This window comes from Panthera leo, chromosome B4, assembly GCF_018350215.1.
Source record: "Panthera leo isolate Ple1 chromosome B4, P.leo_Ple1_pat1.1, whole genome shotgun sequence".
NCBI classification, from domain to species: domain Eukaryota; kingdom Metazoa; phylum Chordata; class Mammalia; order Carnivora; family Felidae; genus Panthera; species Panthera leo.
The window spans coordinates 1,050,031-1,077,753 of NC_056685.1; the positions used below are offsets into that span (position 1 = coordinate 1,050,031).

A 27,723-nucleotide genomic window follows, 5' to 3' on the forward strand; every position below is an offset into this window, starting at 1 on the left:
CCGTCAGACCCCCCATCGGACCCCATCAGAACCGCGGTCAGGCCCCCGTCAGGCTCCTGTCAGAACCCCGTCAGGACCCCCATCAGACCCTGTCAGACTCCTGTCAGAACCCCCCTTCCCGTCAGATCCCCCATTGGACCCCCATCGGACCCCCATCAGACCCCCTCCGTCAGACCCCCCATCAGACCCCCGTCAGACCTCCGTCAGATGCGCCCCTCGTCAGACCTCCATCAGACCCCCCCCGTCAGATCCCCCCGTCAGACCCTGCCCCCCGTCAGGCCTCCATCAGACCCCCCCCGTCAGATCCCCCATCACACCCCTCCCGTCGGACCCCCGTGCGGGAGCGAGGCCGCCCTCCCCTCACGGGACCCTGGCGGCCCCAGCCTGGAAGCCCCGTATGAGCGGGCACCACACCGCGGGCCGGGTACGGGGGCCGCACTTAACGACAGGTGCCTGGGGTCTCGGGCCCACCCGGCTCGGGGACCGGACGGCCAGCAGAAAGCTCCGTCCCGAGAACTCCTTACTGCCCAGCTCGAGACCCGGACGCACGCGGAGGGGCTGCCCACTCTCGCGAGTAGCGCCCCGCGGAGGCGGGTGTGACGGACACCGGGCCGGGAGGTCTGGCGGCCCGCTGGCGCTCGGGCGGCCGCGACGCTTCGCTTCGAGGGCCGGGCCCGGAGCACGTGGCCTGGCCGCGCCCAGAGGCCCCGGCTGACGCCCGCCCGGAAACCCGCCCCGCGCGCCCCGCCGCCGCACGGGCTGGGATTGGCTGCTGGGGGCGTGTCGAGCACGGGGGGTGGGGGGGGGGCGCCGGGAGCCAGGCGGGGGCGGGGCGGACGACGCACCCGCGCACGCTGACCCCCCCGAGAGCTACCGTCTGCCCCGGCTCCCCGCGTGGGGCCGCCGCGAGCGACCGGGGCCTGCGGGGCGCGCACGTGCCTGCGTCACAGGCCCGGCGCCCTGGGCCCCGAGGCCCCGGTGACAATTGCATTTCAGGGCCGGGGCGCCTGGGGTGTGTGGTGGGGCCGCCCCCTCTGCGGCCCGCGCAGAAGTGGGAGCCGCCCCACCCCCCACCAGCGCGGCCTCGCTTCACCGCCGCGGTTCAGGAGCCACATGGAGGCCGCGGGACCTGAGGGCAATGCGCGCGGCCGCAGTCACAGACGGCGTGCAAATGGTGAGTGTCCTGTTTGGGCGCCACCAGAGCCGCAGCACAGACAGGAACTCCGTGGCGGGGGGGAGTGTATGTGAAGCTCTGTTCCCCCCCCGTCCCTGCGCGGGTGAGGGGCCTGCGGGGGCCTCCTGAGGCCGGGAGCGGATGGGTCATTCCCACGGTGGAGGCTCCTTGATTTAACCGTCTCAGGACAGTGCTCGCTGTGACCACAGTCCAAGGAAAAGGGCATTCTCTGCAAGAACGGGGAACAAAGCCAAAGAAACCTTAAGAACGAACCCCAAACTCCCGTTTTCACAAGTGGTGGGTCACCTGCATTTAGGGGGGCCCTGGAAGACCACAGGCCGAGTTTGTGGTCCTGACTGCACAGCCGGATCCCGCTCCCGATTCGCCCCCTACGCTCCCCGTCGGGCTGTTCCGGGGCCCTTTTTAAGGAAACGCTCGGAGTGGAGCTGAGGGAAGTGAGTGACCCTGTGAGTAAGCGGTGCTGGTACCCGCTCTCTGTGTCTCCTGTGGCTGTGCCCCCTGCACCCCCTGGCTCCCTGTACCCTCTGTACCCCCTGCACCCCCTGTGCCCCTGCTCTCTCTGTACCCCCCACCCCGTTCCCCCTGCACCCCGGTACCCCTGTGCCCCCGGCACACTCTATACCCCTGTGTCCCCTGTGCCCCCTGCACCTAGGCTGCTGAGATCTGTGAGTAATAAATGTTGTGACTTCCTCCCTTGTACTGAAGCTGCGCCTTCAGTCCAAACGGGCCTGGGGTGTCCACTCCCCCATCGTGGGGGCTTGGAGGTGGGGGGGGGGAGCCAGCTGCTGGCCCCAGGCAGGTGGCTTGTGCCTCCCCTTCAGTAGGTCACACAGTGGGTATTCCTGGTTCGGTGAAGCTCAGCTGCTCAATGCACTGACCTAGTGGGCTTATGGGTCCACGAATGTAGCCATATTTTCTCTTCATGTAGATGGTGGATTCCTTCAGGAGTCAGAATTGCCACAAAATATTTCAAGAAGGGTCTCCCCGGAGAGTCCGCATAATTGGATGGGTCACCTGGGACAATCCAGTCAGTTTTCCTGAGTTAGTAACAAATCTGATTTCCAGGTGCTGCATGGGAAGATGGTATCAGGAAACCATAAGCCAGATGCACCGGTTAAGCAAAAAAAAGGACCCCACCTGCAGCTTGTGGGGTCCTGAATCCTGTGCTGCGTGTGGTCAGCAGATACCCGACAGGTTAGCAGATGGTGGTATTGCTCTGTTGAGTCCCTCAGAACTTAGTTCTCAAGCCCAGATGACATCTGCCCGTGCCTGCCCCGTAAGTGTGGGTCCTTCTTTTGAAATAAAACAGGAGAGGGAAAAAAGAAGGAAAGATGTGGAGTGGGGGAGCACCACACATCCCCCTGCGGTCAGGAGACTGGCCCTCTGTGTGTGCAGTGGGGGAGGGGGCCAGGGGGCTCTCTGTGTGTTAAGGCGAGACTGCCTGATGGATGGATGGGATGCAGCAGTGTTTCTTTCTGCGTGTCCGTCCATTCTACTTCCTTCCTTCCTTCCTTCCTTCCTTCCTTCCTTCCTTCCTTCCTTCCTTCCTCCGTCTCCATTTCTGTGGCCCCAGACTGCCCAGTGCCCTGGCCAGGCTGGCCCTCGCTGGCCCCCTCCATGTGAGATGTGGTTTTGTGGACATCTCAGGAAACAATTGGATGCTCACTTCTTTTGTTCTGGTCACACAGTCAGCTGCGCTGCTCTGAGAAGAGGGAACATAGGATCCGATTAACCCCCTGTGGTTTCTTCCCCAGGACTGGCGAAATGTTTGAAAGCAGCCCCCAGATCACCTGCTCCCATTCCACTGCCTGCAGCATCCTGGCACTCGCTTGGGGGGCACCCGAGAGTCATCGATCAATAAATAGGCCCTCGTCCCAGGGGATAAGGCCGGCCAGCTGCCAGGGAGCCGAATTCTAGCAAAGGTGGTTATCCGGTGGAGCCTGTTGTGGACGAGCCAGCTTGACGGAGAAATGGCTTTGCAGATCCCAGCTTAATTAAAGCAGGTATTTAGAGTAATGGAAAGTAACGTTTACAATGGTTTCCTTAGTTTTTCCACCTTCAGATATCTGTGCACGTGCCCGATAGCTTAGCAACGGAGGACGGTTTGGGACTTGTCCCCATTTCTCTTGAGGGCCGGTCTGATTCTCCTCTCTTGATTCTGTGGAAGTTGGAGCTGTAGAAACAGAAACTGCTGTCCCTTCACCCTTCATTAATCCTCACTTCTCTGGACTCCGGGCTCTGCCTTATTCAGTGTAGTTATGTGCCCCTAGAGACACACTATTTGCTTTTTCACCTCCTGTGTGCCATTCCATGCCGCATGCCACAGTCCTACTCTTCAAAGGATTTATCATGAATTTGGGGAGATGATTCAGACACAGAAATGTCTACAATATAAGGCATTATGATAAATATCATGAAAATCTGCACACAGAATGTCATCAGGGGGAGGGGAAGGGAGAGAACTCTGTGCTTGGGGTCTCTACAAGCCGGCCAGGGCCTGGGCTTCCCAGGCAGTGATTCATTGAGTTCTCTCGGAGGCTCTTAGAAGGCAGTTATGGAAACAGAGAGGGTGAGGGAAGAAGCCAGGCAAAGAGAAGGTTTCACGTGAGTCTAGTCTCCAGCTGATCTGACAGAAAACTCTGGAACTTGTAGGTGCCACAGAGGCCATGTGCTCTGGGACACAGGTGCTGAGCTGTGGCCCCTGTTGTGGTGACTGTTACTCTGAAGGGCGACATGAGGCATGGACATAGAAGACACAACCATACTGAGTTATACAGAACGAACAGAAGTGGTCAGAGGCCCCTGCCCGCAAAGCACCAAGCCCAGTTAGTTTTGTGGGAGAATTGTACCAAACTTCAAGTAGCAGACAATTTCAAGGCTATTTAAAGTGTTCCAGAGCGTATGAAGACAAGGAAAGGCTTCAAATGATTTTTATCATGAAATGCCTGTTACTGATCTATCCACCTGACTGAGAACGTGCAGAAGGAAAACTCCAGGTAGCCTCGGTTATAAAGGTATTGAAAATTCTAACCGCCAAGCATTGGAGGAAAAGAGTAATACAGTAATTACTACAAGGGTGGTTTATTCCAGAAATGCAAAAATGGGTTCAATCAAAATGCAATTCAAAAATACGATTATAATTATAGATACTGAAAAGGCATCTACAAAATCCAACAACTACTTTTGGTAAAAACTCAATAAAAAATAGGTGGATTTTTAAATGTGATTTTACACGTATGTATATGTATATATTACATAGGTATATACACACACATACACGTTATAAAGATTTAGATATACTCACACGTTATAGAGAGATGTGTATACAGACACAGATGTTATAGAGGTATATATGTTATATAGAGAGATATATACACATGCACAATGTTATAGAGAGTTGGATGTAGACACAAATGGATGTTATAGAGAGATGTACACACATACACAGACATATGTAGGCAGAGGTATACACACAGGCACACACACATATATAATATATAGAAAGAGGTGTAGACACACGTAGAGACAGGTATATTCACATACATGGTAGAGAGGGATATGCACATGCACCCTCCCCCAGCGTCATGCTTGCTGGGGAAACACTAGAGGGGTGTCCACTGAGCCCAGGAATACCGCAAGAATGCCCATGGTAACTTCCTTATTTAACATTTGCTGAAGTTATTAGCCAGCACAAGAAGAGAAGGAAATTGGAGATACAGTAATTGGAACGGAGAAGTAAGAGTGTTGCTATTGAACGTGCTATGATTTATATGTGGAAATCTCTGGAGAATCCAATTGGAATACAGCTAGAAATAGAGAGTCAGAAAGGGGATAGGGTGCAAGTTAATATACAGAAATCAATAGCTTTCATCTGTACACACAACAGCGGGTAAGAGACTGTAAGGGACAAACCGCTCTGTTTACAGCAGCAAACAAGATAACAGGAATAAGTTTAACAAGAAATGATCAAGACGAATAACCAATAAAACATTACCCTTCCCCCCGCAAGACACCAACAAAGCGTGAACAAGTGGATGTCCCACATACTCAGACAGGAAGATCTGACGTCATGAAGCCTCTCTAAAGTGATTGATGAGGTTAACATGGTTCCGACGGGAACAGCACTAGGGCTTTGTTTCTGACAAAGAAAATCGGGTTGAAAAGTATAGTTTTGTCCTGTCATTTATATTTGAGCCACGCAAGTTGATTCTGGTAGGAAACCCAGGAAATTCTGGGAAAGAATACCAATAGTAGCACACAAAGCTGGGAGATACCAAGCAGATTACAAGGACTCAGTAACAACTTGCTATGGTTCTGATGCATGAAGTCCCACAAGGGGAACAGAGCAGAGTCCAGAAATTGACCCAAAGTCATGCAGGAAGTTGGTGTAGGATACAGTGATAGCATCTCAAACCTCGGGGGCAAAGGGCCACTATTCCATTAGTGCTGTCTAGTAACTGAAGAGCCATCTGAGAAATAAAATTGTGTCTTCACCTTACACCGTGCACCAGGACCAATTCCAGGCAGATCAAAGGTTTAGGTGCAAAAAAATGAAGACCTACACATGGGTGTTTCCAGCAGCTTTATTCATAATCTCCCAAACTTGGAAGCAACCAAGATGTTCTCTGTTAGTAGGTGATGTGGTCCGCCCAGGCAGTGGAACAGTGTTCGGGTGATGCGGCCCGTCCAGACAATAGAATAGTATTTGGCACTAAAAAGAAATGAGCTCTCAAATCATGAAGAGACATGGAGGAAACTGGCATGCTTATTACCAAGTGAAGGACGCCAGCTCCCTTCCTAGGGCTCCACACTGTGTGACTGCAGCTACATGATGCTCCAGGAGAGGCGAAAGTATGAGACAGAAAAGGATCAATGATTACAGGGCCGGGGGGAGTGTGGGGTGAAGAGACGGAACACATGGAGAGGGTTCTTAGGGCAGTGAGACTAGTCAGTGTGACACTGTAATGGTGGATCCATGTTGTTACACATTAGTCCAAACCCACAGAACGTACAACACCAAGAATGTAAACTGTGGCCTTTGGTTATTAAGAAAAAGAAGACGTGGGGGTGCGTGGCTGGTTCACTCGGTAGAATGTGTGACTCTTGATCTTGGGATCATGAGTTCAAACCTCATGTTGGGTGTGGAGATTACTTAAAAATAAAAAAAATCTAAAAAGATGTCAATGTGCTAGAAGAAAACATGGGATAATCTCTTCACAAATCTGGCAGGTGAAAGACCTTTCTAATTATAATTAAAAGTCTCAAAGTAGTAAAAATCGCTAAATTCAAATGCATAAAATAATTCTCAACAGAAAAACATTCTAAAGTCAGTAAAAAGACAACTAAAAACGGGAAAAATACAATTTGTGTCACAAATAATTTGTATCTAATATATAAAGAACTTTTAGAAAAAAAATCCCAATAGAATAATGTGAAAGGCTATATAAAAACATTTCACAGAAAGTAAATAAAAAGTGTTCCTAAATATATGGAAAAACAGTCTCACTGTTAAAGAGTATGACGTTCAAAATACAATGAGACGCAGTTTTTCACCCATCAGGTTGGTCAACATCTAAAGGTTTATTAATGTACAGTTGGAAAGGCTGTGGGGTAGCCTCTGCCCTTATGAGCAGGGGCAGGAATATTTATGGATAGAGTGCATTTGAATGACAAACTCACAAATGCATGTACCCTTTGACTCAGCAGTTCTGTTTCTGGCAATTTATGTGACCCGTTCATAAGCCGTGTGTGAAAACGATGTGGGCACACAGCCATGTGGCACAGTAGTGTTTGTAACAGCACACCTCCTCAGGGCCTGTGTCCAGCAGCAGGGAAAATAAACCGTTGCGTGAAAAAAGCCAAGTGGCAGGGCAATGATGTAACGGCTGTACCTCTTGTGTGCGTTTCCTTGCATTTGCGTAAAGAAACTCTGGGAGGGTGTTGGTCACGGTCTGGGACTCTACCTGATGTACAAGGTGGCAGGTCAGCCCGTTACTGCCTGAGGGATGCTGGCTCAAGACATGAGATTCCTGGCTCAGAGACTAAGGGTATCACTGCAGCCCAGCACAGCAGTTGGCTCCTATTTGCTGTGGTGCCCTGGCCCCCACCTCGTGGGCATGTGCCAGGTCCCAGAAGACACTGCAGCTGGGCAGCTGGGGACACTGAGCTCTGGAAGGTCTCTGTCATGGTGATTCAGTGTGGTTCACTGTGAGTGGAGGCAGGCACACCAGCACTCTGTCCCAGAGGAAGACAGTCGAGAGAAGTTCCAGGACTGGAGTGAATGTCTCTCCCTGGCTGGCCTCTTGCGTCGCCCTGGTCAGTTCCGGGAGAACTGGACTGTCTGCTCACTAGCTGACGCGGTCACCTCTCCCCACTAGGAAGCCGGTACCGGGTCGTGGGAAGGTGACTGGGCTGGCTTGCTCTCTGGCTGGCCTCCATCTGATGCACTGAACTTCTAAGTCGGTGGGCTTCTCCCCAGTGCACCCTGGCCCCGGCGCGCCAACTTTAGGCAATCGTTTGGAATGTACTTTTGTTTATTTAACTGGGAAGGAGAGGTTCTTAGCCCATTCAAACCTTGAATGGAATTTTCACAACACAACCTCTGATTTTGGAGGGAAATGATTACATTTCTGAGAATAAAGGTAAATATACCAACCAGCATCCAAGAAATGAATATCAAAACTATGGATTTATCCCACATGCAGACTGCCCAAGGTTGCGGTGTAGAAATGAGTTCTGACTCCCTGTTTCCTAGCACTGCACCCACTGAGTGTCATGACCCCGGCAGTAGGGTTTCTATAATCTCCTGTGGAGACAGCGGCCAGCCTTGATGTAGGGCCCAGCCATTGGGAAGTGTCCCCCAGCAGGAGCCACCCGGCACCCTGCAGTGTCTGCCTCAGGCTGCCAAGCCCTTGCCCTTTCGCCTCTGTCCTCACTTGGTCAGACCCTGATTATCTCTTTTCCTTCCTATTGTCAGTTTCTGTTTCTGTCATTTAAATTTCCTTTAGTTAGTTTGAAATCAAGTGCATTTAAAAATGTTGGCTCAGGCACCTCTTGTGTGGGAGGGCCATGGGTAAGACCGAAGGAAACGTTTTCACTTTTGACGGAGACTTTTCTCCCATCAGCGTCTCGGTTTACAGCCATCCCGCAGGGCTGTATTCTCTAAACATTGCAGATGCGTGGACTTTAGGAGGAAATTTCGTAAGCTGTGTGAACAAGCGTTGTGCGCTGCCCTGGGGATGGCAGTGCCGGGTGGGGACATAAAGCCACAGGATGTGACCTGCACCGGGACCCAAGCTTTGGAGTCGGGTGACCCTGTTTCTGCTACTGACCTCAGACTTGGGTCACAGGAGCTTGTCCGCTGTCTCCTGTGGCAAATGGGGACAAAACTAGTGCTGTCAAGGTTTTGAGGATGAAAGGGAATCGTATAAAGTTGTGACAGGGGCCGTTGAATCCCAAAGAAATGCTGTGATTTGTAGCCTTTAGTGTCACAGGTATTGGTTCCTCTGATCTGCAGCCAGACTAGTGACATCCGCTGGTAGAAGTCATTAAAGCCGTGTGTTCTTTTATTACTTATGTTGACTATGAAACATGTTCTTTGTATGAGGAGAGGACTCTTGGAGCAGATGATAAACAGAGTGTGTTCAAGGACCCCTTAAAAATCAACCTGACCACACCCCTCCTGGGCTGTAGGCTGCTTCATTATAATCCCACAGGTTCCAATCATTCATTCGTCACAAAAATATTATAGTTTAAGAGACTAGAATAAAGTTGAGGTTAGTTTAAATGCCTTGAAGTAAAACCGTGCGGTTTTCTTCCACCGGTGAACTCTTTGGGGGCAGTTACCTGCCAGGTTGTGATGTCATGATGAGGAAAATGCCAAAGTGTTTGAACAGCTTTGACGGGGGCGCCCGATCTTGAGAGAGAGTTCAGAACTGCCGCCTTCCTCCCCGTCTGTGTCTCCTTGTGCGCGTCTGGCGAGAAGCGAGGACTCAGGTGTCTGGTGTGGGGTTAGCCAAGGTCGGCCGCTGCCCCTCCGCAGGTGGCTTCTCCAGGGGGGCTCCCACTGCGAGCTTCTCTGGAGACAGGCTGGGCCTGTGGCGACTTGGGTGAGTGAGGGCTCTTCTCTTCTCTCCATTTTAAGGAGGGGCGTTCAGCATAAACATGTCAGCAGTCATGCTACACAAGGCTCAGCAGTAAAATACACCCTGCGTTTTGTGGTTTAGACCTCACCGTCTACACCAAAGCCTAAAAATCATTGTCGCACATGCTCCTTACTGTACAAGATGGGGCCGCACGCGTGGTGACGTGCCTGGACACCAGGACCTTCCTCCCTGCCGCCTGCCTCTGCACCTATCAGCAGGGTCTGGGACCAGCCCCCTGAGGCCTTTGGGGCACTGGGTGCCATGGGAGGATCGGGGCAAAGACCGCCTTACCTGGTGGCTGGCTCCGTGCCCCGCCAGAGCATGGCGCGACATCCCAGAAGCGGATTTCTTCACCCCACGTGGTCATTTTAGGTTCAGAGCAACACACTCTGAAACACAGTGGAACACGTGTTCCATGTTGTTGCTTGGGACTTTGAGATTGTCCCAGGAAGATGGGCCGGCCTGCTCGGCCCACACGGTTCTGACGTGCTGAATGGAGCTGTTCTGGGCTGTTTTCACGAAGTTTGACCTCACCGTTTTCTTCCCTGTCCCGTTTTCAAGGAGTTGTGCATTTTTTTTCTGGGGAGTCCTAAATCCCAGGCATTTGTGAGCAGTTATAGCTGAACGTCAGCTGAAACCAGACAGATGTTTGTCAACGCCGTAGCTTCCGGGTGTGTTGTGCAGGGCGGGCCACTGGAAGACGAGCTGGAGCATGAACTTCGGAGAGTACACACCAGGAAAGTCTTTCTTCTGGTTGTTTATTTAACAAGCTTAGAAGTAAGTCATTTTCAGGCGAAGATCGAGCATCTCAGCACGACTCGTGCTCAGTCTCAAGGGACCCCCACATCTTGCCGAGACTCGGGAGAGGCACCTAGCCTCTTGGTCTCCTTGTCTGTGTTTCTTAAAAGCCGTAATTAAGATTCCTGCCTTTCCCACTTCTCAGGGTTGTAGCAATTAACTTGATTAGTGTGTGCAAAAGTGCTATCAAAATTATAAATTTGCATATCAAATGAAAATCATCATTACTAAAGGCCCCTTCAAGAATCTCTTTCTCATGGAAACACCCGACTTGCTTCACAAAGGAGAAGACAGAGCTGTTGCTTGACAACTTGGCTTAACGGTCAGTGTCCAGGTTTCCGGTTCAGGAGGTCGGAGTGAGTGACATGTTGCTTCTCGTGGCATGTTGCTTCTCCTCCCGTGGGATCCACCGAAGGAAAGGGTTCTGGGGGGTGTGTGGCGGCGTGGAGGGGCAGGATGACATCCCAGCACCACTGGGAGGAGCCGTCACAAGGGAGCAATGGCCTGCGGGCTGGGCTCAGAGAAAGCAGGCACCCAGCCAGCAGGCCCCAAGGGCGGGTTCACTGGGTGACTTTTAATTTAAGGGGCCTTGTCTGGTCCCGACCCACCTGGGTCAAGGAGGCTTCTGATCGGGGGAGCCCCCACCTTCCGCTGTATCCCCGGAAAGGGATACAATTCTAGAGGAAATCAGAGCTGCACTGGTGATAGTTGAGCTAGTATTTTTCTCACGAATGTGAATATTCAGACAAAAGCCAAAAAGAGACAGAGACAGTAAACAAAGCTCCATCACAGAGGAGGCCCAGGCCTCAGCTGCTGAGTCTCCCCAGGGACCTGTGGGGAGCGTCACCTCAATAAAACAGGAGAAGGGAGGAACCTGAGGTGATGAGTGATGAAGATTGCAGAGATTAAGAAGCGACAGGCAGGGGTGCCTGGGTGGCTCAGTTGGTCGAGCATCCGACTCCGGCTCAGGTCATGATCTCACCATTTGTGAGTTCCAGCCCCATGTTGGGTTCTGTGCCGACAGCTCAGAGCCTGGAGCCTGCTTTGGATTCTGTCTCCCTCTTTCTCTGCCCCTCCCCTGCTTGTGCTCTGTCTCTCTCTCTCTCTCAAAAATAAATTTTAAAATGTTAAAAAAAATTTAAGAAGCGACGGGCAGTTGAAGAGGGTCAGGGAAGTTTCAGAAATGCCCAAGAACAGAGGAAAAGGGTAGACGACATCAGGAAGTAAGACCGAAGGTTCAGTCAGAATACTGAATGTTTGACAAAAAGTGTGTAAAGGAAGGAATTTATCAACAGAATGATAGAAGGAAACAGTGCAGAAACAACAGCTTAAATAAATCAGGGTGGGTGCATGGCTCCCACATGCACACATTCTTGTGAAATTAGAAAACATTCAGTTTATTTATTTGTTTTTAAAGTTTATTTTTATTTATTTTGAGAGAGAACGAGCAGGAGTAGGGGCAGAGAGAGAAGGAGAAAGGGAGATACAGAGAATCCCAAGCAGGCTCCACACTGTCAGTGCAGAGCCCAAGCCAAGGCTTGAACTCACAAACCATGAGATCATGACCTGAACTAAAATCAAGAGTTGGAGGTTTAACAGAATGAGCTCCCCCCCCCCCCCCGCCCCCGATGCCCCTAAAACATTCAGTTTAAGAAAGGACCCTTTCCCTTCCTTGGGTGGGGTGGGGGTGATCTGGCAAAGTTGTCAGCCGGATGTTTCTGGTTAGAAACATTAGTAAGCGATAATAGAAAAATCCCCTCCAGATGTGCAGGGAAAATAATTTTCAGTGTGGAATTCTCCCTAAGCAAAGCTATTCCAGTAATACGAAAGGCACAGTCAGGACACTGCCTGGTGAGCGAGCCTGCTGGTTTCTGTTCCCCACGCGTTTTAAAGTGTTTCTTGAGGCTGCACCTGTCAGACAGGGAGAAGGGAGGAGAAAGAGGCGTCGTGTGTGTTGGGGGCACAGTCACAGCTGGGGGAGGGTGTGGACCTGTCCACAGACACAGGGACTTGCAGGCACTTCCTTCTTTTCAGCGGAATAGAAGAAAGTTGAGCGTTCTGGAAAACACACACACTACCTCAGAAGGTCTTTAAGGAAGTCTAGCTACAGATTTGGGCCGATCCTAAATGTGACATGGCTTTGAGTGGTGGCAGGAGGAGAATCTGTAAGACTGGATGATACTGCTCTCAGGACACAGCAACCCTAGGTCAGCCCGTGCTTGGCGCTGGGGCCCTACAGCATCCTGACCGCGTGGAGGCCAAGTGCTGGTTTCCAACCTCAGATGACTGGACGGAGTAGGGAAGACTTCAGTATGGCAGAGAGTACAAGTGCAGTATCGTTATACGACAATACAGATAGACACGTACAGTGATACTAGGCCACTTGCAAGGCAGAGCACAAAGTAAAGATAAATCCTCTCCGCTTGTAGGACAAGAAGTAAAAGCATATTATCTAAAACTACAAATATTACAAATATCATGAAAACTAAAAAAAGTGTCCGATTGTAATGGTGCAGATCAGTATTACTCAGAATTGAAACAGTGAACACGGAACTGATAGTGTTGAGAGTTGCGAGGACACCAATAGACCATGAGTGACGGCTTCCCTGAGGGGCTGGCAGGAGAGCGCCGTGTCTCGACCCGAGCTCTCTTCTGGAGTTTTGACCAGTGACTGCATCATTTAGATAAAAGTAGAAGCTGTTCTATTCGCAGGTGTATGTTTTTGCAGTCAGATTTCTCCTGATGGCCACACAAGGGCAAGCACGTTGCAGGGGCTGAGTCTCGCCCACCTAGAAGCGGACGGGCCTCTGAGTCCCGTTTTCCTGCGTAATCACTGCATTTTTACAACTTGGTACACAGATGGGAACTCGAGCCAGAACAACCTTCCCTCTTGGAGCTTCCTAGGCATTAGCTTAAATACCTGTACTAGGACTGGGGTCAAGTGTCACATCAGCTTTAAGTCAATGATTAAAGAAAATACTTGTCAGTAATTCTGCACACATCTCCCTAATGTCTTGTTAATCAACATGTTTATTAAATCTTCTCTTTGTAACAGGAAAGTAAATTTCAGCAATTTATTCTTCAACGTTTAAAGTTACTAATTAGTGAAACTTCACTTTGTACAGTTGCACTTAATAGAATAAATTTTGTTCATGTAGGTAAATTGTCAGCACATAAAACGGTGTATTCACTGACCACTTTTACATGCCGTTTTCCCACGAATCTTTGCAAAATATTACTCCCCTTCCTTCCTTCCTCCTCCCCTCCCTCCCTCCTTCCTTCCTCCCCTCCTTTCTCCCCTCCCTCTTCCTTCCTCTCTTCCTCCCCTCCCTCCTTCCTTCCCACTCCCTTCCTTTTTCCCTTCCTCTTTACTTCCTCCCCTCCCTCTTCCCTCCTTCCATCCCTCCTTCCCTCCTTCCCCCTCCTCCCCCCTCCTCCCCCCTCCCTTCCTTCCTTCCTTCCCTTCTTCCTTCCTTCTTTATCTTCTTCCCTCCCTCCCTCCCTCCTTCCTTCTTTTTTCCCTCTAAGTTGCAGAGAGGCTGATTGACCTATAGTCATGGCTAATTGAAGGTGGGGCTGGGATTCAAACCCAAGCGACTGTTCTTGGACTCTAGCACCTCTCACGGTTTCCTAGATTATGTCCTAAAGTGGGGACTCTTCTTTCCTGGCACCCCCTTAGTGTGCAGAATGGTGCCGGGCATGTAGAGGCATCTGGGCTGCTGGCTGGCTGGAGAAAAGAATGGCCATGTCCAGCAGGAATGATCTCGATGGAGGTGGAGTCCTAGCCCTCAACTTAGAATATCCCATTTTCTACAAGGAGACAGATCTTTGTGCAAGTACAAGAGGGGGCAGGTGTCGGTGACTAGGGCCGAATGGAGGCACTGGACACTGTGGTATCGTTGACTGAATTGCCTTGGCCTCAGCACGTTGTCCTCCTACAGTAGTTGTTACCTTTCAAAGCATTTCATATGCCTCATCCTACTCACCAAATAACAGCAGGTGGTGGTGGGGGGGTGGGGGTGGCACTTTTATTTCCATCTTACTAAGATGCCCTGAATGGAAAGGACATGGGATCCTGAGTGGCTTTGCCGCTCCCCCCGCATCCTCACACTGGGCCCCCCGGGGCTGGGATGATAGGAAAACGATGCCGACTATCTGGTTTTAATGGATTTTTAACCGAAATCTGTTTTGTCATCAGATAGATAGTCTTTGTGTAGACACGCAAAGTCTCTGTGTGAAACCTAGCCCAAAGTCAGTTATTTCTGCAATAATCATTTTGAGCAGGTCGCTACCAACTCGTGCCGAGCTGTGGAGCCAGAAACAGTAGGATTCAAACAACCAGCCGGTTAGTTACTATTCATAGGCTAGTAATGAGACGCTTTCACTAAAACCGATTGCTGAAAATCAGCCATCGCCTCTCCTGCCCTGGCCGTCCCAGGCCGCGACCTTCTCTGCGGTCTGGAAGTTCCCCTCCCGTCCTGCCGCTCGTGTGGGGCGGGTGCCACGTCTGCGATCCATTTGGCAGGAAGGAGAGCGCCCCATGTCCTGTGCTGGGGTTGGCACCCGGCGGGGACTCAGACTCCCTGTGCAGAGGAGATGCAGGCACCCGAGGGCAGCCTCCTCACCCACCCGCCCACGGCACCGGTCGGCGGCTGGGCCTGACCTTGGCTTCCAGTGCTAGCAACACCAACGTGCCCGGCGTTCTCCACTGCGGCTTGGGAGCCTAATGGGAAACACAGGCCAGGTCCTCACGTGGCCCTTCTTGGCGGGACCCGAGGCGCGTGGGCAGAGCCGGCTCTGAGGTGGTGGGCTTTACGGCCACTGGTGGCACGGCTCTGCTGACCATCTACTCTGGTCACAGAGCTCCCTGGTCCTATTCCTGTTTCTCTTGTTGGCGTCTTCGTGCGGAAGAGGGATTTGTCTTGCTCCCAAGATCAGGCAAACACTAAATCTCCTCTCCTTGCAGGTGAGGTTCCCACGGGGAAAACAAGAGGTGTTACCTGTGGTCATGACGATTCCTGCCAGTGCTTTGTGGCGGGCGTGCGCGGACGCCAGGCCCACGGTCAGCTCGCGGAACTTCTGTGTGACCAGCTGGGACACGGAGTCTGCGAATTCCTGAAAGACACAAGCACCAGGGCCTCTTTGACGGCTGAGCGCGGGCGGTGGCCTGGCCTCCCTCCTCCTCCAAGCCACGTCCCCATGTGCGGTGTCCAGACGACACCATGCCCACTATCCTACGACCCCATGGCCTGGGGAAAGAACCAGATATTACGCTGAACCGGTGGCAGGCCACGGTTGTGGGGGAGGACCCCAAGCCTGGCCCCGAGTCTGGGCAGAGCCTGCCCGTGGGAGGCCACAGACACTCCCACCCTCCCCTGCCCCTTGGAGGGGCCAGCCTGGGGCTGTCCTTCTGGGATTCTCGTTTCATAGAACCCTGAGTGGAGCTGGGGGCTTGCACAAACCACACACTTGGTTCCCTGTCTTCGGGGTTGTGGAACCAGTTTCTCGGTACCCCACGATCTCAGGTGCCTCCTGGCTGAGCTGCTCCCTGCTAACCCACAGTCTGCCTTCACATTTCTGCACACGTGCGCATGCACACACGCATGCGCACACGAGCACTCACAGAGACACATTCACAGTGCGTACCCACACACGTGCACATGCACAGCTGTGCACAAATACATTCGGACAGCGCGTGCGCACACACACGCACACACACACTGAGTTGACATAACCCCACGTGTTGAAATTTTCCTAGTGTGACCCGCGTCCCTACTGAAGCCGCTCATCTGCAGTGACAAGGCCGACGTGGTCCACGGATGTGGTTTTCTCGTCACCCTTCTCCCTCCGACATGGCCCCACGGTGGCCGTGTCGCTTCTCTGCTGCAGGAGGCAGGCTGGGATGCAGTGCCCTTCACGGCACTGGAGGCAGAGATGTGGTGTGAGTCACGAGGGCCCATTTTATAAGGTAATCCTCTTTGTTTTGAGCTGACGGTGTTTCCATGAGGATTCAATGAATGCACTCACGTGTCTGAAATGCTGGGTGTGCTGCCGTGGGCTTCCTAAGTGTTCTTCGTTCATCACCATCGTTGTTACTAATGATCATTTCCCTGGTCGCTGCAGACACTGGTGGCATCTTCCTGTAGCCCTGTCCAGCATCCGCTTACCTGCGAGGTGGGCAAAGTGGCTCGTTTCTGTGACAGGACGGACGTTCATTTCCCGCCAGGCGTCTGCCCGTTGTGCTGCAGACAGGAACAGGTCTTGGCAAAGATGCGAAAGATAGAGACCGCTTTAAAAAAACGCATTTACGGGCAGTGAAACATGTTGATACAGAAACATCCTGCCTCTCGGATGCTGGAAACGTGCAGCGACGACACTGAGGCTTTGGCGGCCGCTTGTCCAGTGCCGCTGGGGGCTCGGTGCCTTTCCCTGTGCTGCTGTGGCTGCTGCCGAAGCCTGGAGTGGCGGGTGCCATACAGGTGTGACGGGTGGGGCCTGCTGGGCGTGGGGCGTGTGTGCTGGGAGGTCTTCCCTGGCTTGGCCCCCGAGGAAGCTAGGCTGCTGGGTGAGGTGCCTCACCTCCCCTGGGCGCTGTGGAGTCAGTCATGGGCAAGACGAATCCTGGAGACCGTCCTGTCCTGTGTGACCCGAAGATGGAGGTCCAGAGAGAGTGGGTACGTGTCCCAGGCGCACTGGGTGTGGGTGTCCTGGGGCAGCTGGAACCGGAGACCACAAACGGGGTGGTTCAGAACAGCAGGAATCTGTTCCCGCCTGGCTCTGGAGACAGTAGTCTGAGGCATTCTCCCTCCTGAGGCTCCAGGGAGGGTCCTTCCCGCCTCCTCCAGCTTCCGGGAGGGGGCTCCACATATCCCTGGGCTTGCGGCCATGTCCTTCCTGTCTCTGCTTCCATCATCATGTGGCTTCTGTTCTGCGTCTGCCTCTCCTTCTCTGTCTCTTACAAGATGCCTGTCGCTGGGTTTAGGGCTACTCTCATCCAGGATGAGCTCACCTCGGTTCCTTCAGTTCACATCTGCATAGACCCAGGCACGGGCTCCGGGGCAGGACATGGGCATGTCTTTTTGGGGCCACATTCACACCATTTCTCCTTGTCATGACTCGTCCCCGCTCATGCTGTAACTGAGAGGGCAGCAGTTTTTCACAGAGTGTGAGTTTGGGTAATTTCTGCACGTCTTGGATGAGCCTGACTTTTTAATTTGTGTGGGAAGATTAATTGCATCATCAGGCTTTGCCAGGCGCCCGGACCATGACCTGGGCAGTCGTAACTGCCGTTTCTCGAGCAGCTACAGGTGTGGACACGGGGCTGGTAGGGTTCATGGTGCCTTGGCCCCACCTCCAAGGGCAGGGTTTATCCTTTCCCCTGACACATACTTAGGTCCAGCCTCTGGAGGCTAGTGGGCAGGGGAGCTCAGAGCTTTGACTGACGGGACACAAACAGGGAGCTGGGCTCCGTGGGAACAGGGGTCTGAGAGCTCTGTGGGGGGTCTGAGAGGCCCGCTCTTGGGCAAGAGCCTTTGGGCACTGTTCCTGCAGGACCAGTGGAAGACGCAGCCTCGGTGCCACCTGCCTCTCAGGGAGGAGGGGCTCTCACCTGGCCACGGAGAATGAGGCTCCTGTCTAGGCACAGGGGGCCAGAAAGGCATCACCGGAGCTGACAGCCGAGATGGACCTTGAGGAACCAGTGGGCCTGAGGCCTTACCTTTTGCCTTTGTCAGGTCACAGGAGGACGTGGTCTTCCTCCCTCCGGCTCCTCAGCATGCTGGCCGTTGGGGGAGAGTCTAGATGCTGTTCTGTGGGGGGACCTAACTGCTGGGGTGCACCCTGCCTGCTGGGCACCATGGCGCCTGCAGGTGGCTGTCCGTGCAGTCTCTCTCTGGGATGGGCTTCCTGGGGCTTCACGTGCTGCCTTCTTCTGGCTTCCCCAGGGTTTTAAGTGGCTCAAGGGCAGACCGCCTGTCTTTCACTTCTCTAAAAACGTTTAAAAAATTGAAGTATGGTGAAGCTACCGTGTTATATTCAATATTAGTTTCAGGTGTGCAACATAAGGATGAGATAACTCTGTTCAGCACTCAGCACTCCTGATGATATGAAGGAGACTCTCAGTCTCCTTCACCTATCACCGCCCCCCTCTCCCCACTTCCCCTCTGGTGACCATCAATGAGTGAGGTCATATGGTGTTTGTCTTTCTTTGACTGATTTTTCTTAGAATATATTCTAGTTCCATCTACATTGTTGCAAATGGCAAGATTTCATTCATTTTTATGGCTGAGTAATATTTCATTGTGTATATACACCACCTCTTCTTTATCTGGTCATCAAACTACGGACACTTGTTTGCTTTCCATATCTTGGTGGTTGTTGATAGTGCCGCCATCAACACTGGGGTGTGTATCTTGTGAATTAGTGTTTTTATTTTCTTTGGGTAAACACTAGTGGAATTATCGCATCGTAGGGTAGTTCTGTTTTTAGCTTTTTGAGGCACCTCCACATTGTTTTCCAGAGCAGCTGCACCAGTTTGCATTCCCACCAGCATTGCAAGAGGGTTCCCGTTTCTCCACATCCTCGCCAACATCTGCTTGTTCAGTTGTTAAATTATAGCCACTCTGACCGGTGTGAGGTGGTATCTCCTGGTGGTTTTGATTTGTATTTTCCTGATGATGAGTGATGTTGAGCATCTTTTCGTGTGTCTGTTGGCCATCTGGATGTCTTCTTTGGAAAAATGTTTATTCAGGTCATCTGCCCATGTTTAATTGGATTATTTGGGGTGGTTTTTGGTGTTGAGTTGTAGAAGTTCTTTACAGATTTTGGATATTAACCCCTTGTTGGATGTGTCATTTGTGAGTGTCTTATCCTGCTCAGTAGGTTGCCTCGTCATTTTATTGAGGGTTTCCTTCTCCAGTACGTTTTCAAGGTGCTGAGATCTGATTCCCATGCCTTGTATGCTCTGAGGTGGGATTCCAACGGACCTCTGATTGCCCTTTTTCCTTCCCTTGAAAGTGAAGTTTCTGAATGTCCGCGAAGCCATAGACCATCAGCCCAGGAGGTGTCTCGTTCTGTGCACCTGATGGGCCCTGTGAGGCTCCCAGAAGAGGACGTCCCAAACCACTGCCTGAGCCTGGGTGCCGGCGGATGGTTCCTCTCAGGACCACTTCTCGGTGTGTGCACAGACAGCGAGCTGGAGTCTCCTCTTGTATGTACGCTGACCCTGCTGTGGGGCCCACCCTCACGACCTCATCTGACTCTGATCATTGCCTTAGAGGCTTTGCTCCAAATACAGCCACCTGGGGGTGGGGGTTTCAACCTGGGGATTTGGGGACACAAACATCCAGCCCACAGATGCGTGAAATATGGCGCAGCGAGTGACCTTTCTGGCAACAGTGTCATGTGTTGCTCTGGCTGCTGATGTTTGTGCGGGACCCCTCCTGTCTCTGGCTGTCTAGCTCCCCCATCCTTCCTTTCTTGTCCCCTGGCTGGGTACCCGACCTTGCTGGAGACTCTTGAGGGTGGAGCTACCACGGAGGAGCCGGGGACCCAGCTGCCCACCCACTGGCACCCGGGTGGTTTCTCGGCTACTCAGGCACTGCTTTTGAGGATGTAGGTTGCAGCAAGAGCGTTATTTACTCCAGCATAAGAATGAGAGGAGTTTATTATGAAACAGCATGTAAAGCCTGACAAATTAAGGGAAACGAATAGTGCACAGAACGCCGCCTGCACAGCTGACGCTCCAGGCATCGTAGATCCGGGTGAGCTGACCTCTAACCCTGGTCCCCTCTAGGGAGTGTTTGGGCTCCAGGGCCCCGACAGCGTGGGTCAGCAGCTCTGCACAGTTCTGTTGCCAGTGACGTGCACAGGTGGAAAGACAAACATAGCAGGACACAGGACAGACGGAGCCATGGCTGGTGGTAAGGACAGGCTGCTGGGGCAGCCCCGAAGCAGTTCTGAGGGGTGCACACGTGCTCCCCCTGCCCCCCGCCTTGGCCGCCCCCTTCCCTCTGGCCTGGGCACTCCCCATTGGGACCTGGTTTTTTAAAAAACATCTCCTCTGCTACAATCTTTTGCTTTATTTTTGCATTTTTAGAGGTCCTTGGCATTTATGTGAAGGACATTTCTCCATGAACATTTTATAAACGTAAACGTAAAAAGAAAGGCCGAGATGTGTCTGACCCTCCTCACTTCGGGCAGTGGCAACCTAACTAAAGCACAGGGGAGGGTTTAGTGAACTGTTGAAAATTTACCTCTGCTACGTAACTGATGCTATTTCCTAAGACTGCCCATAAATCCTTGCTTGTGGTTTTGCCAGGGAGATGGAATATTTATGAACTGAACTATGTCCCTCGGTTTTCCTGGTTGTAAAAGTGGACAGGAGAGAAATCAGCACAAAAAGCATCGGTTGCGGGGACTCGAGTCACCTCTGTACAGACCTGTGGGGTCTTTGAGAAGTTAAACGTGTGTGGGCTTCGGAAAAGCCCAGAGAAACCCGCCCTGGGGCGTCTCTGCCCTGCCTCCGCATCTTCCTGGACGAAGCCTCCCCTCTCTGCCCCCCCCCATCTCCTGCAACGCGGGCTATTTTAGGTGATTGGTTTTTAATTAAGTCGCACACATGATTACGGCTGTAGGTAGGTTTTCATAGTTGCTTTTGTGTATGTAAATGATGCTGTGGTTGATTATGTGGGGCTACAAGCTAGATGGAAACTCAGAATTCACGTTGGGAGGTATGTCCTTACTGTCTAATTTAACACTAGGGATTATTTATGTTTTAATCACTTGGGATTTAATGTATACAGTCAACTTTGGTTACCACAAACCCAACTAATCAGATCACAAAATAATTCGATTTTCTTCCCCACCTGGCACTTGGTTTATGGTAGAAGCAGCCAGAGTGCTTGCAAATAGCTCATGTCACTGATTATTTTCGTAGATTCAAATTCCAGGGTATGCCCGTGGGCCACTCGGACTTCATCCCATCCCTGTGGGACGGGTGAGTGCATGGGAACTAATAGCACGCTGTTGAACTTACAGAGTATTCAGCGCATGGGTCAGGCTGTATTGTGGCATTTCTTTCTTTCTTTCTTTCTTTCTTTCTTTCTTTCTTTCTTTCTTTCTTTCTTTCTTTCTTTTCTTTCTTTCTCTCTCTCTCTCTCTCTCTCTCTCTCTTTCTTTCTTTCTTTCTTAATTTTATTTTTTAAATTTACACCCAGGTTAGTTACATATAGTGCAACAATGATTTCAGGGGTAGATTCCTTAATGTACCTTACTCATTTAGCCCATCCCCCCTCCCACAACCCCTCCCGTAACCCTCAGTTTGTTTTCTATATGAGTCTCTTCTGTTTTGTCCCCCTCACTGTTTTTATATTATTTTTGCTTCCCTTCCCTTATGTTCATCTGTTCTGTGTCTTAAAGTCCTAATGTGAGTGAAGTCATATGATATTTGTCTTTCTTTTTTTTTTTTTTAAATTTTTTTTAATGTTTATTTATTTTTGAGACAGAGAGAAACAGAGCATGAATGGGGGAGAGTCAGAGAGAGAGGGAGACACAGAATCCGAAACAGGCTCCAGGCTCTGAGCAGTCAGCACAGAGCCCGATGCGGGGCTCGAACTCACGGAGAGCGAGATCATGACCTGAGCCGAAGTCAGACGCTTAACCGACTGAGCCACCCAGGTGCCCCGATATTTGTCTTTCTTTAATTTCACTTAGCATAATACCTTCTAGATCCATCCATGTAGTTGCAAATGGCAAGATTTCATTCTTTTTGATTGCTGAGTAATACTCCATTGTGTATGTGTGTGTGTATATATATACATATATATATACATATATATACACATATATATGTGTATATATATATATACACATATATATGTATATATGTACATACCACATCTCCTTTATCCATTCATCCATCGATGGACATTTGGGCTCTTTCCATACTTTGGCTATTGTTGATAGCACTGCTATAAACATGGGGATGCATGTGCCCCTTTGAAACAGCACACCTGTATCCTCTGGGTAAATAGCTAGTAGTGCAATTACTGGGTCGTAGGGTAGTTCTATTTTTAGTTTTTTGAGGAACCTCCATACTGTTTTCCAGAGTGGCTGCACCAGCTTGCATTCCCACCAACAATGCAAAAGAGATCTTCTTTCTCCGCATCCTCGCCAACATCTGTTGTTGCCTGAGTTGTTAATGTGAGCCATTCTGACAGGTGTGAGGTGGTATCTCATTGTGGTTTTGATGTGTATTTCCCTGATGATGAGTGATGTTGAGCATTTTTTCATGTGTCTGTTAGCCATCTGGATGTCTTCTTTGGAGAAGTGTCTATTCATGTCTTTTGCCCATTTCTTCACTGGATTATTTGTTTTTTGGGTGTTGAGTTTAAGTTCTTTATCGATTTTGGATACTAATCCTTTATCTGATACGTCATTTGCAAATATCTTCTCCCATTCTGTTGGTTGCCTTTTAGTTTTGCTGATTGTTTCCTTTGCTGTGCAGAAGCTTTTTATTTTGATGAGGTCCCAGTAGTTCATTTTTGCTTTTGTTTCCCTGGCCTCTGGAGATGTGTTGAGTAAGAAGTTGCTGCAGCTAAGATCAAAGAGGTTTTTGCCTGCTTTCTTCTCCTTGAGGATTTTGATGGCTTCCTGTCTTACATTCAGGTCTTTCATCTATTTTGAGTTTATTTTTGTGTATGGTGTAAGAAAGTGGTCCAGGTTCATTCTTCTGCATGTCGCTGTCCAGCTTTCCCAGCACCACTTGCTGAAGAGACTGTCTTTATTCCTTTGGATATTCTTTCCTGCTTTGTCAAAGGTTAGTTGGCCATACGTTTGTGGGTCCATTTCTGGGTTCTCTAGTCTGTTGCACTGATCTGAGTGTCTGTTTTTGTGCCATGTAGCATCACTTTCTACGTTAACCCTAAGACCCGACAGCGAGTGCACAAACGCATCACTGTGAATCAGAGCAACCACCTGCTCACTTTCCCCAGGCCACGTCCAGGGCTTGGTGGGAGCTACCTCAGTGCCTGCGTACCCGCCTCCTGTCTCTGTCCGCGTGAGCCTCACAGACCATGGGCAGTCAGCCTCCTCACCCTTCTCACAACAGAGCCCCTGGCCAAGCTCCTGTTATGGCCTCCACAGTGATTGTGATTTTCCACCAGACCCAGGAGCACCTAGAACCTGTCCCCTCTTGTGGTACATCCTGGAAAAGTAGTTTTTCTTTCTCTTATGCACGTCATGTATATACAACGTGCTCTAGCCCTGTGCACGAGGCGTCTATGTTTTTACTGATTTTACAGGTAATAGCAATTATAGCTGGTATTATTTTGAGGTCATTAGTTGTCAAACACTTTATAAAAGTGGTGAGTGTGCTATTACAATTAATCTTCAACAAATTGCCTCATGGTTAAGGAGCTATCGTATCTCTGTTTTTGTTAATGATCATGTGAGTTAGTTACAGTATAGACTGGTTATGATTCATGTCCTCCATGTGACTCACTGGGGGAGAGTGAGCCACCATGTGAACCAAGTGCCAGTGTGGATAATTCACTGGGGGAGAGTGAGCCACCATGTGAACCAAGTAGTGTGGACAGCTCACTGGGGGAGAGTGAACCACCATGTGAATCAAGTTCTGTATAGACAGATCATTGGTGGGGAGGTGTGGTGAACCACCATGTGAATCAAGTGCAGTGTAGACAGATCATTGGCAGGGAGGTGGTGAACCACTGTGTGAATCAAGTGTAGTGTAGACAGCTCACTGGGGAGAGTGGAACACCTGCAGGAGAGAGAGGTCATCTGTGGTCAGCGGCTGGGGGGCAGACCCCTCGGGGACGGCTTTCTGAGGATACAGATGGGCTGGGCCTGCAGGGTCATTTAAGTGAAGTTTCCGGGGTCATGAGCAGGACAGCCTGGGGAAGTCATGGCTGGAGAAGTTCAGAGGTAGGATGGTGCGTTTGCAGGGAGGGGATGAGCTGCTCGGACGGGTGGGGTGAAGGACCTGGGCGTGGTAGTGATGAGAGATCACACCCAGGTTCCAGGCCCAGGAGCTCCTGTGAGAACTCAGTGAATGTTCCCCGACTGCTTCCTGGGGCTCAGTGGGGCATACCCAGTGGGGACGCAGCGTGCGAACAGCAGAGGTCCCATCTTACGGCTGCAGAGACGGGCGCTTGAGACCGGACATGTGCACAGCTGGGCGCGACAGGTGGTGTGTGTCTGCCTTCTGGGTCATGCTGTTGGGTCTCAGCATGTAGTGTCGGCTGCTCTTCTGGGGCCGGTTTCTCAAACCTCAGAAGACAACCTAAATCCAAGCACATGCTGGACGTGCTCTGAGACGACCGTGAGCACGTGGTGATTCGCTCAGGTGGTGCCAAGACCCTCGCTGATGGTAGTCAGCTGGATCTTAGGGTAACCCTCCACCCTAAGGGGGCCTCAAGGGGCGCTGAGGGGGGTGGGGGTCCCGGCACTCTCGGGCCCCCTCAGAGCGCTTGCTCAGGGTGGGGACAGCGGCCCCTCTGTTCCAAGGGGTAGAGGCTGGCAGAATTTGGGGACAGCTGGGCCCCCTTTGGGACATTTTTTGTGACAAGTGGGGAAGCCAGGAGGCCTTGCACGGGGGCAGGTGTCGAGGGGTCGGGGGGCTCTGGAGCAGGTGAGCCTGTTGCCTCACCCACCCCATCACCAAACCCATGGCCCTTGGGCTCATGCCGCTGTAGCCTGTCACTGCTCTTGCTTCCTCCAGCCCCGGGTGCAAGTTCTGCCCCTGAGATAGCCTGCACTCACAGGAGCTGAAGCCAGGCGCAGGTGCCCAAGCCTGCGGCCATCCAGGAGTAAGGGATAGGAGGGAGATGAGGGGCTCCTGCGGAGACCCTTCCATGGTCTGTCTAGCCCAGTCCTTGGCTGGGAGGGAGGGGAAGGGGGTCCTGCAGAGACTCCTCCATGGTCTGTCTAGCCCAGTCCTTGGTGGGAGGGAGGGGAAGGGGGTTCTGCAGAGACCCCTCCATGGTCTGTCTAGCTCAGTCCTTTGGTGGGAGCACACCCTTCAGACAACTTGGGGTGGGATGGTGGCCTTCCGGACACCCATCCCCTGCAGTGGCCAGGTGAGGTTCTGGTGTGCTCTGGGGTGGTACCAGAAGAGGCTGGCCCTGGGCACCTGGGAAGGGCCAGCTTTGCAATAGAAAAGCGTGCACAGAGAGGCTTTAAAGACCTAACACCTGGGAAAATAAACTGAAGTCATTTGCCACATAAATTCTTTGTTAAATATGAAAAAGAGACATCCAGCTATACTCATTATTGGTGATTTAGCAGTTTAGAAAAAGCCTGCAGAGGGGTCCCTTGGCAGTGGGAGGGGGTTAATGTGTCCTTCACGAGGCCTCCCTGCATACACCCGCTGGGGAAGGAGATGCCACCAAAAGCCTCTCCTCCTGGGAACGTTACAAAGCAATGCCCCCACCCCCATTCTCTATGGCAGGAGCACATGCGGGCAGTGGGGCTGGCCGGGGGTGGGGGGAATGTCTCCGAGCGGCAGCCCCGATGAGCCTACATCTGAGATGTGCAGCGTTGCTGGTGTTCACGCACAGATTGGCACAGGCTGGACGTTTGGAACAGAAATGATCAGAGGAGAGAGGATTTGGCTTCTGGTTAAATGATAGTGATAATCAGGTGCTTGTGTCCCAAAGGTTAAGTGGGGAAGCTGGCCCCACACTTAACGAGCTGTGTATCACTGCACGAAATGGCACGCTAGCTTCTGCCTGGGGTTGTGCCCGGTGCCTGTTGGCCCCAATTACCGTGGCAAATTACCAGCATTATTCAAATAGGAAAAATAAACTTTAAATAGGAACACTGAAAGACTCAAACTTTACTCATTTCCAACACTAATATTTTGAATGCCGTAAATAAATAAAGTGTGTTCAAATTTGCAATCGTAGGTCCTCAGGGTAAAATTGACATTTAGCCAAAGTGGTAAGGATATTAAAATCGATAGATTATGAAAGAAAAAGCCTTCAGTAAATATTTTCCTGTTGAAATCCTGTCTTTGGGTTTATAATGCTGAAATATCGGAAAGGTTAGATTTGCATATAGGCGGGGCCAGGCAGGATCTGGGAGCACAGGCGACCCCATCCCTGTTATCCCCTCTATGGTGCTAGTCGTGGGCTCCCTCGGTGAATATGGGGAGTGCCCTGGGGGTGGGGGGGAGCCTGCCAGGAGGGGCCGTGGCTGCCCGTGCCCCCTTCTAGGACTGGGCAGCAGAAGGGTTCCTCCAGAAGGTGGACAGCCAGTGGACAGCCCGTCGTGGCCTAGAGAAATCCCACTAACTGGGAGATGAACTTCCACGGCTCATCGTGTGTCCCTGGAAGAAGTGTCTTTCGGTCTCAGAATGATTCCTGTTTGCTGACGATGGCGATCAAGCCTCATTAATTTCAAAGTCTGACTACGTAATTCAAATTAACTGACTACTTAATTATTCTATATCTCAAATTATCTAGGGGCTAATACCAAATTTGAAGGAAGTCATGAAAGATGAACGAAATCCTTATTGTCACCCACATAGTGGAAAAAGCGTTAAAATTGGAATCGGAGGAATGGTGCAGGTAGCCTCTCTGAGGCACGGCTTCTGCGTCTGTAAAAGAGGCATCAGGAATTACCCCTGATGGTCCTGATTCTGACTCTCGGCATGCAGACCTGGCCTATAGCATCACAGAGACGTTTCTGGATGATGCGCTTTCTTCTGGCGGGGAAGACCTTTAGTATCTCGGGAAGCAGTGTTGCTCAGGTGACCAGGGGCCGGGTGTAATGGGAGGTAGAAAGGAAGGCTGGGAGGGCATTGCTTCGGGGTTAGGCCTCCGAACACAGGCCGCAGGGATGCTAGATGGTGGTCATCCTGGGGCCAGGGAATGGCAGCACAGCCCTGTATCTGGGGAACCGCTGACTGCACCGCGATTGACAGGCGCCGGCACGAGGCTCCCACAAGCCCTTTCTTTGTGCTCCCTGCTTGGGTACCTCAGCACCATGTGGCGTGGATCCCAAGGCTAGGAGGTACTGTATCTTGGCAGATTGTATTTTCTAAAGCCGGCTGTGCCAACGTTGCCCATCCTGCCAGCTCCTCTTTCCGTGGACCTCCGTGTGGCCGCTGTGCAGTGGTTGGTCCTATGTCCTCTCCTTGGAGATTGTCCCAGCAGATAGAGCGAGGAGGGATCGTGGCATGTGACTTTTGTTCCTGGGGTGCTCCCTCTTGGAACCCAGCCAGGAGGGACCCTGTGCGGAGGAGCCTCCGTCCTGGCCATCGGCCAGGCCGAGCTCTCAGACCACAGCCAGCACCAACCTGCAGCTCCTGGCCACGCCCTCTGGGGAGGGGTCCTTAGCGCCCAGCCAAACTGCCCAGCTTGAGCACAGGGGCACCATCTCCCCCAAGCCCTGCCCAAAGGGCAGGTGCATGAGCAGAATGAATGCCTGTGGGTTTCAGAGTGGTTTTGATGCCATAGTGATGAACGCAGATAGAGGTAGGGTGTTACGGACCATGTGTATACAGATCATGAGGGGTTATTTGGCCCAGGACTTAAACATGGACTCTCTGATGTCCTTCTGACCCAG

The 27,723-nt window shown here is 51.5% G+C and overlaps 1 protein-coding gene and 1 long non-coding RNA gene across 4 annotated transcripts in view; one reads left to right on the top strand and one right to left on the bottom strand.

Annotated features, from left to right (window-relative positions):
- Positions 1-27,723, bottom strand: part of ADARB2 (adenosine deaminase RNA specific B2 (inactive)) — a 419,952-nt gene that overhangs the window by 43,384 nt on the left and 348,845 nt on the right. The window contains exon 4 of the mRNA XM_042944734.1: positions 15,138-15,252. Coding sequence (XP_042800668.1) covers positions 15,138-15,252 — 115 coding nt within the window. The remainder of the gene's footprint in view (positions 1-15,137; positions 15,253-27,723) is intronic.
- LOC122223803 lies at positions 900-16,525 on the top strand. Of its 3 annotated transcripts, none has more exons than XR_006204489.1 (3): positions 900-1,174; positions 2,950-3,198; positions 15,104-15,171. It is a non-coding gene; the product is annotated as an uncharacterized LOC122223803 (long non-coding RNA). The 3 variants fall into 3 exon arrangements; XR_006204488.1 differs by lacking the exons at positions 900-1,174; positions 15,104-15,171 and adding exons at positions 2,276-2,389; positions 15,896-16,525; XR_006204487.1 differs by lacking the exon at positions 900-1,174 and adding an exon at positions 2,276-2,389.